Below are 12990 nucleotides of genomic sequence, written 5' to 3' on the forward strand. Positions count from 1 at the left end.
CACCTTTCATTCAGTGATTTAGGGCAGGTCTGGTGTATTCGGGTTTGTTGTATGGCAATGTGAAACTTGAGGCTAGCTGATAAAAGTGCAATCAGAAGACAGGCAAGCTGGCAAATATACACAGCATGAATGATGCAGAGCTTGCCTGAAGGGTCTGTGGGCAAACATCTGTCTGGTCTCTCCCCATTGTTATTATGACTGCATGTGTGGGTAAGGTGTTCTACAAGTTGAAAAGTTTTTGACAGTCCCTAGACTCCAGGAGGGCTGCTTTCTGACTTGTGTGAGGGACTGTCAGGGACAGGAGTCCTATGATAGGCAAGTAGTCTCTGTGTGATGTGCAATACAGATAAGCTCTCTGCTCCATCTCAGGCTATTCTCAATTTCTCTCCACTCCTCTGGGCTAGTGCACGCAAAAATCGCAATAGCAATCGCTAGCAATTTGTGAGTGTGATTTTGTGAAGCGATTTTCAGAGCTATTTTTAATGAATTGCTCCAAAAAATGCTACACACTGCATGTAGCATTTTTTGGAGCAATTCATTAAAAAAAACGCTCTGAAAATCGTTTCACAAAATCACACTCACAAATTGCTAGCGATTGCTATTGCGATTTTGGCGTGCACTAGCCCAGAGAGAGGAGGAGTGGAGAGAAATTGAGAATAGCCTGAGATGGAGCAGAGAGCTTATCTGTATTGCACATCACACAGAGGCTACTTGCCTGTAATAGGACTCCTGTCCCTGCCAGTCTCTCACACAAGTCAGAAAGTAGCCCTCCTGGATTCTAGGGACTGTCAAAAACTTTAACTTGTATAACACCTTATCCACACATGCAGTCATAATAACAATGGGGAGAGACCAGACAGATGTTTGCACACGGACCCTCCAGGCAAGCTCTGCATCATGCTGTGTATATTTACCAGCTTGCCTGTCCTCTGATTGCACTTTTATCAGCTAGCCTCAAGTTTCACATTGCCATACAACAAACCTGAATACACCAGACACCAGACCTACCCTAAATCACTGAATGAAAGGTGGCCTGGGGGGAGATTGCCCCCCTGGTCAGTCCGCCCCTGAACTATACTGGATACCTATACTGGAGGCACCTACCTGGCTAATCTATACTCGGGGCAATTATACTGGGGCACCTATGCCTGGCTACCTATATTGGGGGGACCTATAGCCCACTACCTATACTGAGTGCAACTAGACCTAGCTAACCTATACTGCAGGCACCTATACCTGGCTCCGGCACGGGGGGGGGGGGGGGGGCGCAATTTTTACACTCTCGCACTGGGTGCATTTTAGCCTAGAAACTGCCCTGATCACCTGCATAAGTGCTTGGCACAGGGCTTCACCCCATGTTGTGTGAACCCCTTGCTTATTCCTCAGGCTAACCATGCCAGTCATCATCATCCACATATTCACCCTTCGGTACAGGCAAGTCTTGGAATATTGGTGGAAATGGCCACGATACACTAAGTAAAGGGGACTCTGGCTCACCAACTATGGACATTGGCTTTATGCGTTCGGGAATCGGTAGGTTCTGGATACTCTCCAGCATCCTGAGAGAGTTCAGGCACTCCAGGACTTTCCGCATTGCCAAAAAAGCTAAAGGAGATGGAGTCGTTCCCAGAAGGTACCTGTACTCATTCTCATTGAGGAAGCCTAACCAAAATGGAGCGTTTGCCTCCAAATTATTTTTCATTTTAAAGTTCTTAGGCAATGGATAAAGAAGTAGGTTATCAAGACAATAATGCTGTAATCTACTTCTTCCTTGTGACGCACACATCTTCTTCAGCACAATGTCCATTGGGGTCTCTCCGTGGTGATTGGTGGCTTCTGGGCTTAGCCCAACCCTTAGAAGGATCATGATAATGTTCCGCCGCAAGTATTTACAGGCATAGTGTAAGGCGGTCCTCTTCTTCTCCAACCGAGGATATGGATCCATATATCTGAGGTCGTACCTGAAAGGGACGTGAAGGCAGGTGGGATAACGAGGATGGCTTTGAAGCGCTTCGAGTATTGGTATCAGGATTTCCCGACGGTCAAAATAGATGGTCAATTCCAGGAGATACGGTACACTTTTAAAAATATCTACTTCTCCGAAATCCTTCAACAAGTCATCGGGGAAATGCTTCAGTAGATAGCGAGCATATTCCACGTGGTTGTGCTTCAACGCAAACACAAAAGCCGTGTAGGGATTCTGTGTCCAGTTTTCAACTTGCGGAAGAAATGGGTAGCAAATCCTGGACCTCAATAACTCCAACATTACTACAGGCAAATGATAAGCAATGCAGATAAATAACTGGTCTCGCTTGCTGTACAAGCTGTAGCCCTGTATTCCCTTTACTTCGGGACTGTGCAACATCCCTTCTAGCCATAGCATTTTTGGCATTTTTTTGTGATGAAGAGAAGAAGGTTGAACAGGTTCTTTTGGGTTGTGCGTCTGTCGAGTCCACAGTCGACTCTTCAAAGCAAGGATTCTGGCAAGTCAACATTCAGGCTGCAGTGGTCCTCAGGCAGCCTTTCTTTAGTCACCAGCCAGGGAGCAGATGATTTGTCCTTCCAAGTGACTTGGCCTTTCAGTTAATGATGATTAGTGGAGGAGCTGAGGGTAGTGGTCATTACATAGGGAGAACAGGGTGTGGACACCTGCTGAGCTTGAATTGCACACACACACCAAGCTAAGACTTGACACCATGGAGATTGCACCAATCAGACAAAAAAGGTCAGGGAGAGAAGTGCTGATGCAATTGTTTTTTTTTTTGGTCTTCTAGAGAAACAGCTGTGGCAGAGAAAGGCAGTGGCTCAACTGAGACTACAAATGGCATGTTAACCCCTTGCGTAAACACATACATTTGACGTCACGTCACCTGTAGGTGACATGTTCCTTCAGCTGATAATTTGGGGCCTGGGTCGGCTTGCGCTCGTCTGAGACAATCTGCCAGTCCTGATCTTTTGCACGTTTGTAGTTGAGTCCTGGGTTGGGGGATTTGGGGAAGGTTATGAAGGGTTGCCAATGCCATACATACGATATATTCGTAGCAGAGGTAGTGCACAATAGAGCAGCTTGGAGCCGGCTTGGTTGGAGGAGAACACTATAGTCTGCTTTCATTCATGTGACATAGTCCACTAGTTCGGATCACTTCAAGGACCACTATTGTGAAAAAAGTAGGCAGTTAAAATCTGACAGAACTGACAGGTTTTGGGCCAATCCATCTCCTCATGGGGGATTTTCAGGGTTTTCTTTGTTTTCAACGGCATTTTCTGAACAGCAGTTTAACTGCCAAAATAGTAAGATACCAGCCAGCCTCCCTAATCACTTGCACACTATATTGTCAGCTAGACTTTGCAACTGGTGTTCAGGAAATGCTGTTGACAAAAATAGCACTGTTAATGGGCACCTTTATGCTCAATTAATATTTTGATTTCAATATTGATTAAAAACGTCATATTGATTGGATGTGAAGTTTATACTGAATCTAAGTCAAACAAAAAAAATGAGTTTTACTCACCTAGGGCTTCCAATAGCCCCCTGCAGCTGTCCGGTGCCCTCGCTTTCTCCCTCCGATCCTCCTGGCCCCGCCAGCAGCCACTTCCTGTTTCAGTGACAGGAGCTGACAGGCTGGGGATGCGAGTGATTCTTCGCATTCCCAGACACATTAGTACCCTCTATGCTGCTATATGGTGTATGATATATGCTATAGCAGCATAGATGGCGCTATTGTGGCCAGGAACGCGAAGAATCACTCGCGTCCCCAGCCTGTCAGCTCCTGTCACCTAAACAGGAAGTGGCTGCTGGCGGGGCCAGGAGGATCGGAGGAAGATGGCGAGGGCACCGGACAGCTGCAGCGGGCTATTGGAAGCCCCAGGTGAGTAAAACTCATTTTTTTTTTGTTTGACTTAAGTGTCCCTTTAAAGAGGAACTGTAGTGAAAATAACATAATGAACCAAATTTTGTTTTCTTTATTTGTAAATTATTTAGTCAGTGTTTGCTCAGTGTAAAATCTTTCCTGATTTACATTTTGAAATGTATCACAGGTGGTGATATCTTTAGTTTAGTGGCAAGTGATGTCTGCAAAAAGTTTGTTTCTGAGAGTCCTATACACAGAGAGAGATACTGCTTGCTTGGCAGTTGGAAAAAGCCATTATTTCCCACAATGCAATGAGGTTCACAGACAGCAAACTGTCAGGACCATAGTCATGACATCACACTGTGGGAGGGTTTCACCACAATATCAGTCATACAGACCCTCCTGATGATCTATTCGAGAAAAGGAATAGATTTCTCGTAGTAAAGGGGGTATCAGCTACTGACTGGGATGAAGTTCAATCCTTGGTTAAAGTTCCTCTTTAATTTAGAACTGGCCCAACGATGGTTCACCAATCAGATCAATCGTTAGTGGAGGCACAAAAATGATGTGTGAAATTTGCCACATGTGAGTACTTTAAACGGTTTGATTGTTTGTAATAATTTGGTACAAATGACTAACACTGATTACTGTCTGAACTGATCTGGCAGGACAGATCAGTCTACATAGACGATCAGTGGCGTAGCTAAGGAGCCGTGGGCCCCCGTGCAAATTTTACAATGGGGCCCCCCCAAGTACTCTATACTTCACAATTGATGCGGCGCACCAAAACCTGCTAATGGCAACTACAGTGTCAGAGGTGCAAGAAGGGGATGGGGAACAGTTTGTCAATGATTACTACCATTCCATGTATCTATAGAAGTGATTATTATGAGCACAGGACCAATAGAGAGCTAATACTGTAGTTGAGGGAGGGCCCTTCGGGGCCCCTCTGGCCCAAGGGCCCCGATGCGGTCGCAACCTCTGCAACCCCTATTGCTACTCCCCTGTAGACGATAATCGCTGTCTTTTAAAGGGAACCGGAGGTGAGAGGGATATGGAGGCTGCCATTTTTCTTTCTTTCTAATCAATGCCAGTTGCCTGGCACCCCTGTTGATCTTCTGGCATAAGTAGTGTCTGAGTCAAATCCCTGGAACAAGCATCTGGCTAATCCAGTAAAACGTGAGTCAGCCGAGTCAGAGTACCTGATCTGCTGCATGCTTGTTCAGGGTCTATGGCTAAAAGTATTACAGGCACAGGATCAGGAAGACTGCCAGGCAACTGGTATTGTTTAAAAGGAAATCAATATGGCAGCCTCCATATCCCTCTCACCTCGGGTTTCCTTTTGTTTTAAACAATTCTCTGCCAACCCACTGTTTGTGTCAGGTGATGGTGGTTGAGTTTGTATACGGAGCTTTAAAAAGCTGGCCATACACTATACATTTTAGCTCTCAATCATAATTACGAACAATATAACAATCAACCGATCAAAAAAACAACATTGCACTTCAGTGTTTTGATTGGAATTTTGATTGTAAATACTTAAATCCACAACAATAAGACTTTTTTTTTAATATGATTGAATGTCTAATTGGGCAAAATATTGTACAGTGTATGGTTACCTGATCCATCTGCACTTAGGTCACCCCTGTGCATTAGGCCCCGTTCACATCACAAACGCGGATGGCCACGCATGCGGAACGCAACGCATGCGAACGCACGCCATCCGCGTTTGTGTGCGTTGCGTGGCTGATCCCATCACTGAAAAGTGAATGGGACAGCCACGCGTTTTTACAAAAAATGCGTGCAGCATAGGTCAGGAACGCATGCAGTGTGAACATCAGACATTGCACTCTATGCAATGTCTGATGTTGTGTGTGTCGGCCACCTGCACGCGTTTCCAAAACGTGGCTGGAAACGCGTGCAGTGTGAACGGGGCCTTAAAGAGGCACTGTAGTGACTTTTGATGTATGGGCAGATTTGACCAAAGATCAGATTTCATCAGAGAGAGATCTGTTGCCTGCCCATACACTGCAGCAGTTTCCCGACCAATTTCATGCTGAAATTGATCCAGAATTTAACTGCCTAATTTTTTTGCGATAGTGGTCCTTTAAGTAGTAGTGGCTGCCCTCGTTCTCCTCCCCCTCTATGTACATTTCATTTCACACACAAATACTTCTCTGGGATATTTATAAATGTCACAAACACTGGTCCACATGACAGCCCAGGGGCCCCAGGTCTCTCTCACTCACTGGGGCCCCCAAACCACCATGCGACACCTAGAGGGAAGTGCAGGCAAGCCCTGGACCTCTCACCTCCAGGGAACTCACCCCACCACCTCTAAACTGAATGCCAACTGCAACAAACACAATTGCTAACTTCCAGCCAGAGCAATATCCTGCCTCTATCTGGCCAGCAGACGCTAGTCAGCCAATCAGGTGCACTGTCATACACCCTTTGTCTGCTGTACCATACCTAGCAGGAATTACATAGGGTGTATGACAGTGCACCTGATTGGCTGACTGGCGTCTGCTGGCCAGATAGAGGCAGGATATTGCTCTGGCTGGAAGTTAGCAATTGTGTTTGTTGCAGTTGGCATTCAGTTTAGAGGTGGTGGGGTGAGTTCCCTGGAGGTGAGAGGTCCAGGGCTTGCCCGCACTTCCCTCTAGGTGTCGCATGGTGGTTTGGGGGCCCCAGTGAGTGAGAGAGACCTGGGGCCCCTGGGCTGTCATGTGGACCAGTGTTTGTGATTTTAAATTTATTTTTTGCAGCTTCTAGGATGCGGTTGACAGGTGAGTGGTTAGGGAGGGGACCGTGTGGGAGATGTGCCTACACGGGGCGTCCCTGGAAACGACGCAATTCACGATTGCGTCCAACAGAAGCCTCCCACCTGAATGCTAATCTATGTAATTCCTGCTAGGTATGGTACAGCAGACAAAGGGTGTATGACAGTGCACCTGATTGGCTGACTGGCGTCTGCTGGCCAGATAGAGGCAGGATATTGCTCTGGCTGGAAGTTAGCAATTGTGTTTGTTGCAGTTGGCATTCAGTTTAGAGGTGGTGGGGTGAGTTCCCTGGAGGTGAGAGGTCCAGGGCTTGCCCGCACTTCCCTCTAGGTGTCGCATGGTGGTTTGGGGGCCCCAGTGAGTGAGAGAGACCTGGGGCCCCTGGGCTGTCATGTGGACCAGTGTTTGTGATTTTAAATTTATTTTTTGCAGCTTCTAGGATGCAGTTGACAGGTGAGTGGTTAGGGAGGGGACCGTGTGGGAGATGTGCCTACACGGGGCGTCCCTGTAAACGACGCAATTCACGATTGCGTCCAACCGAAGCCTCCCACCTGAATGCTAATCTATGTAATTCCTGCTAGGTATGGTACAGCAGACAAAGGGTGTATGACAGTGCACCTGATTGGCTGACTGGCGTCTGCTGGCCAGATAGAGGCAGGATATTGCTCTGGCTGGAAGTTAGCAATTATATTTATAAATGTGCCATCTGGTTCCCCAACTTTTTAAATAGTCTTAAGGTATCCATACACTGGTCGATCTGCCATCAGATTCGACCAACAGATAGATCCCTCTCTGATCGAATCTGATCAGAGAGGGATCGTATGGCTGCCTTTACTGCAAACAGATTGTGAATCGATTTCAGCCTGAAACCGATTCACCATCTGGTGAGCTGCCGCCTGCCCCCCCCCCCCCCCCCCCCCGCCCCCCCGCATACATTACCTGAAGCCTGGTCCCGGGCATCTTCTCCGCATCACGGCAGAGCAGGGACAAGGTCCTCCAGCACCCAAGGCTGAGACACCAAAGTGCGCCCCTCTATCCCTCCCACCCCAGCTGTTACACACTGATTGCTATTAGACTAAGAGGCGCCACAGGGCCCACAACCTCCCCAACACCTTAATATCTAGTTATCTGGCTTGCAGTCACTGCCATGTATCCCCTTTTCTTATTTATTTCTGCTTCAAATACAATTAGGAATGACAGCTGAATGAATTCTGCGCCCCCTCCTACACTGCGCCCTGAGGCTGGAGCCTCTCCAGCCTATGTCTCGGCCCGGCCCTGCATCACGGCATCCACGTATAACTTTCTGTCACCCCAGTGACAGCGGAAGTTCAAATAGAGCGCCCTCTATTGTCATTTCCGCTGTCACTGCAGTGACACAGGAAGTTATACACGGATACCGCCGGATGCCGTGATGCGGGAGGTGATGCAGAGAAGATGCCAGCCGGGAGGTGATGCGGAGAAGATGCTGGGAGCCAGCTTCAGGTAATGTATACCTGCGTCGATCGTACGCCGCTAGCGATGCGCTCCCTACCCGTGGGCGATCGACGGTAATTTCAGCACAGAGCGATCGACGGGACCGATCTATTTCGGGACAAAATTGATCGAAGTTTAGCGTGAACGATTTGAAAGCAGATTCGATCCCAGTGATCGAATCTGCTGTCGATCGGCGGGTAATCGGCCTAGTGTATGGCCAGCTTTATCCCATTCCCAGAACTTTACTCCACTTTCACAGTTCATCCATTTCAGTGCTGAGGTGGACGTGCCCTCTAGTGGTCGGATGCAGTAAAACATTTTAAAAGCCCATCCGCAGACTCCATCTGACAGATAAGAGAACAGTATGGCCCAGTGGCGGACACAGCCAGCAGTGGGCCCCTGTGCAAAATTGTAATTGTGGGCCCCCTAATATGGGCGTGGCTACAACCTGCGGCGCGCGAAGCGCGCCGCGGCAAAAAATAGTGGATAGAGCCTGCGGCGCGTAGCGCCGCGGCAAAAAATGGGCGTGGCAATGACCGGATGAGGGCGGAGCTAACTGTAACTTAAAGCGAACCCGGGGTGAGGGTTTATTTCCTTTTAAACAATACTAGTTGCCTGGCGGCCCTGCTGATCTATTTGGCTGCAGTAATAAACTGAATTACACCAGCAACAAGCATGCAGCTAATCTTCTCAGTTCTGACAATATTGTCAGAAACCCCTGACCTGCTGCATGCTTGTTCAGGGTCTATGGTTGAAAGAATAAGAGGCAGAGGACCAGCACGGCAGCCAGGCAACTGGTATTGCTTAAAAGGAGAGAAATATGTCAGCCTCAATATTATTCTCACCTCAGGTTCCCTTGAAAAGTGCAACGCAAAGACAGTGGGCCCAAGTTTTGGTGACCCTTTCCCCAGAAAATTCACATAATTGTGCAGGTTTTCTCAAGAAAATACACATATATGCCCAGAAAATACGTGCAATCATGTCGGCAGATATGCCCAGAAAATACGTGCAATCATGTCGGCAGATATGCCCAGAAAATACGTGCAATCAAGTCGGCAGATATGCCCAGAAAATACATGCAATCAAGTCGGCAGATATGCCCAGAAAATACGTGCAAACAAGTCGGCAGATATGCCCAGAAAATACATGCAATCAAGTCGGCAGATATGCCCAGAAAATACGTGCAAACAAGTCGGCAGATATGCCCAGAAAATACGTGCAAACAAGTCGGCAGATATGCCCAGAAAATACATGCAATCATGTGGCAGACCTGCCCAGAACATACACCTGCTAATATAAATAAAACAAAAACATTTACTCACCTGCAGCAGCAGACCTCCTGTCCCAGCCTCCATCCGGCGCGCAGCTCCCATGGGTGGTTGGGTGGATAGGTAGCCTAGTGGGTGGGTGAGTGGGTGGGTAGCCTGGTGGGTGGGTGGGTAACTAGCCCGGTAGGTAGGTAGGTAGCCCGGTGGGTGGGTAGGTAGGTAGCCTGGTGGGTGGGTTGGTAACTAGCCCGGTAGGTAGCCGGGTGGGTGGTTAGGTAGGTAGCCTGGTGGGTGGGTAGGTAGGTAGCCTGGTGGGTGGGTTGGTAACTAGCCCGGTAGGTAGCCGGGTGGGTGGTTAGGTAGGTAGCCGGGTGGGTGGTTAGGTAGGTAGCCGGGTGGGTGGTTAGGTAGGTAGCCGGGTGGGTGGGTAGGTAGCCTGGTGGGTGGGTTGGTAACTAGCCCGGTAGGTAGCCGGGTGGGTGGTTAGGTAGGTAGCCGGGTGGGTAGGTAGGAAGCCTGGTGGGTGGGTAGGTAGCCAGGTGGGTAGGTAGGTAGCCGGGTGGGTAGGTAGGAAGCCTGGTGGGTGGGTAGGTAGCCTGGTGGGTGGGTGGGTAGGTAGGTAGCCTGGTGGGTGGGTAGGTAGCCTGGTGGGTGGGTTGGTAACTAGCCCGGTAGGTAGCCGGGTGGGTGGTTAGGTAGGTAGCCGGGTGGGTGGTTAGGTAGGTAGCCGGGTGGGTAGGTAGGTAGGTAGCCTGGTGGGTGGGTGGGTAGCCGGGTGGGTGGGTATGTAGCCTGGTGGGTGGGTTGGTAACTAGCCCGGTAGGTAGCCGGGTGGGTGGTTAGGTAGGTAGCCGGGTGGGTGGTTAGGTAGGTAGGTAGCCGGGTGGGTGGTTAGGTAGGTAGGTAGCCGGGTGGGTAGGTAGCCGGGTGGGTAGGTAGCCGGGTGGGTGGTTAGGTAGTTGGGTGGGTGGTTAGGTAGGAAGCCTGGTGGGTGGGTGGGTAGGTAGCCGGGTGGGTGGTTAGGTAGTTGGGTGGGTGGTTAGGTAGGAAGCCTGGTGGGTGGGTAGGTAGCCGGGTGGGTAGGTAGGTAGGAAGCCTGGTGGGTGGTTAGGTAGTTGGGTGGGTAGGTAGGAAGCCTGGTGGGTGGGTAGGTAGGTAGCCGGGTGGGTAGGTGGTTAGGTAGCCGGGTAGGTAGCTATCCGGGTGGGGGGCCCGACTCCTATCCTCCCTCCCTTCCTTCCTCACCTCGGGGGGCCCCCTCCCGATATGCGCGGCGGGAGAGCGAGCGGCAAATGCAGGAAGTCTTCAGGGCTCTCCAGGCATCCGCTAGAGGCCCAGCCGCTGAGTCTCCAATATGTCTCCAACTGGAGACATATTGGAGACTAAGCGGCTGGGCCTCTAGCGGATGCCTGGAGAGCCCTGAAGACTTCCTGCATTTGCCGCTCGCTCGCTCGCTCTCCCGCCGCGCATATCGGGAGGGGGCCCCCCGAGGTGAGGGAGGGAGGGAGGATAGGAATCGGGGGCCCCCCGGGGAATAAAATAATAAAAAAAAAATTTAAAAAAAAAATACTTAATGGGCCCCTGAAGAAAACGGAACTTCAGGGGCCCTCGTGCGGCGGCACGGCCTGCACGGCCGTATGTCCGCCACTGGTATGGCCAAATCATTGTTGCCAAAGCTGGTGTCATTTCTGTTCTTTTATCTTTCTTTCTTTTCTCATAAACCGCAGGAGATAACAGCAGACTGTGTGAGCAGAGGTAATGTCACTTGGGCCAGCATCATCGCTTATTAGTTTATTTCTCGTATCTACATGAAACTAACATATTACACAGCGAGAGGGGAGATTAAGCTGTCATATGACAGCTGACATCTCTCCTCAGTGATCAGCAGTCATTGCGTATGGCTGCTGATCACGTGATCACTACGATCGCCGGTGGATCATAGTGATCACTATTGGCAGCTGCGGCGGTAGGGGGTGGGGAGAAGAGGATCCACACACCTTCCTGCCATTCCCACGACGATCAGTGCTCCCCACCTCTCTGGCTGGCATCCCCACTCTCTCTGACGTCAGTGCCAGGTCCCGGCTTGATGACGTCATGAAGCCGAGACCCGGAACTAAGCGGCAGTACGAGTGGGGATGCCGGCCGGAGCGGTCCACAGCCGCTCATCGCTGGAGCCTGGAAGGTGAGTAATGGCTGCTGCATACAGGGGGGACACCTGGCTACAGGGGGGACACAAAGCCCAACATGCTACAGAGGGGATCCGGCTGCCTGACCCCCCGAACGCGCCCCCCCTTCAGCAAAAACACCTGGTCCTAAAGGGGGTTTAGGCGGCCGGTGCCCAAAGGGTTAAACTGCGGCATCTGAGGGCATACTCCACACCGACGGGTTGCTACAGGAGCAGTCTCCGTAGGTAAGATATGGTACTCCCCCTAACCCCTGGCCCCTAACGGCATACTACGTCAGTGCCCTTACCACCATCTCTTTTTTTTCTGACTGAAAGGGGGTGAAATAAAAACTAGACTAAGAAGATCACATGCAGCTCTGGGTGACAGTACTGCTGGAAGAGTCTGCTGCATGCTTTGTTTTGTAGTCATAGTGACAAAATACAAAACGTTTATATTGCACTTTTCTCCTATCCAACTCAAAACATGCTCCACGGGCACCCAGGATCATTACGGAGCCTTGCCCAAAGACTTCTTACAGTTTTACATACTGGCTGAGCTGGGATTTGAACCCTGGTCTAAGGCTCAAACACTAAATCAAAGGCAAAAAAAAGTATGCTTTATATAAATTCAGTAAATTTATGCCTAAATTTCAGAAACCCCAAAGCATGGACTTTTAACCACTTCACCACTGAGGGGTTTTACCCCTGAAACACCAGAGCAATGTTCACCTTTCAGCGCTCCTTCCATTAATTCGTCTATAACTTTATTATTACTTATCGCAATGAAATGAACTATATCTTGTTTTTTCTTGCCACCAATTAGGCTTTCTTTAGGTGGGACATTATGCCAAGAATTATTTTATTCTAAATGTGTTTTAATGGGAAAATAGGAAAAAATGTGGGGAAAAAAAACATTATTTTTCAGTTTTCGGCCATTATAGTTTTTAAATAATGCATGCTACTGTAATTAAAACCCATGAAATGTATTTGCCCATTTGTCTCGGTTATAAAACCGTTTAAATTATGTCCCTATCACAATGTTTGGCGCCAATATTTTATTTGGAAATAAAGGTGCATTTTTTTCAGTTTTGCATCCATCCCTAATTACAAGCCCATAGTTTATAAAGTAAGTGTTATACCCTCTTGACCTAAATATTTAAAAAGTTCAGTCCCTAAGGTAACTATTTATGTTTTTTTTTTTAAATACAAAAAAAAAAAATTGGGGAGAGTGGGAGGTAATGATTTAATTTAATGTGTAAAACGAATGTATTTGTATATCTAAAATGCTTTAGGGTGTAGTTTTACTATTTGGCCACAAGATGGCCACAGTGAGTTTGTGTTCATACGACCTGTAAGCGCTTACAGGAAACACTATGAGGCTGGGAAAATCACAATGATCGCGCTGTTTCTCATAGAAGCAGCAGATCAGACCTGAAAAACTCAGACTGTGT

The 12990-nt window shown here is 48.8% G+C and overlaps 1 protein-coding gene across 1 annotated transcript; it reads right to left on the reverse strand.

Moving 5' to 3' along the window:
• Positions 1-1387: 1387 nt before the first annotated feature.
• Positions 1388-2365, reverse strand: LOC137504854 (ankyrin repeat domain-containing protein 9-like). The gene has a single exon (XM_068233445.1). The coding sequence runs from the start codon at positions 2363-2365 to the stop codon at positions 1388-1390; it is 978 nt and encodes a 325-aa protein (XP_068089546.1).
• Positions 2366-12990: the final 10625 nt, after the last annotated feature.

The sequence above is a fragment of the Hyperolius riggenbachi genome, chromosome 4, assembly GCF_040937935.1.
Source record: "Hyperolius riggenbachi isolate aHypRig1 chromosome 4, aHypRig1.pri, whole genome shotgun sequence".
Lineage (NCBI taxonomy): Eukaryota > Metazoa > Chordata > Amphibia > Anura > Hyperoliidae > Hyperolius > Hyperolius riggenbachi.

Coding starts and splice junctions, on each gene's coding strand:
- LOC137504854 (XM_068233445.1), bottom strand. CDS start 2,365: ATGTTGCACAGTCCCGAAGTAAAGGGAATACAGGGCTACAGCTTGTAC.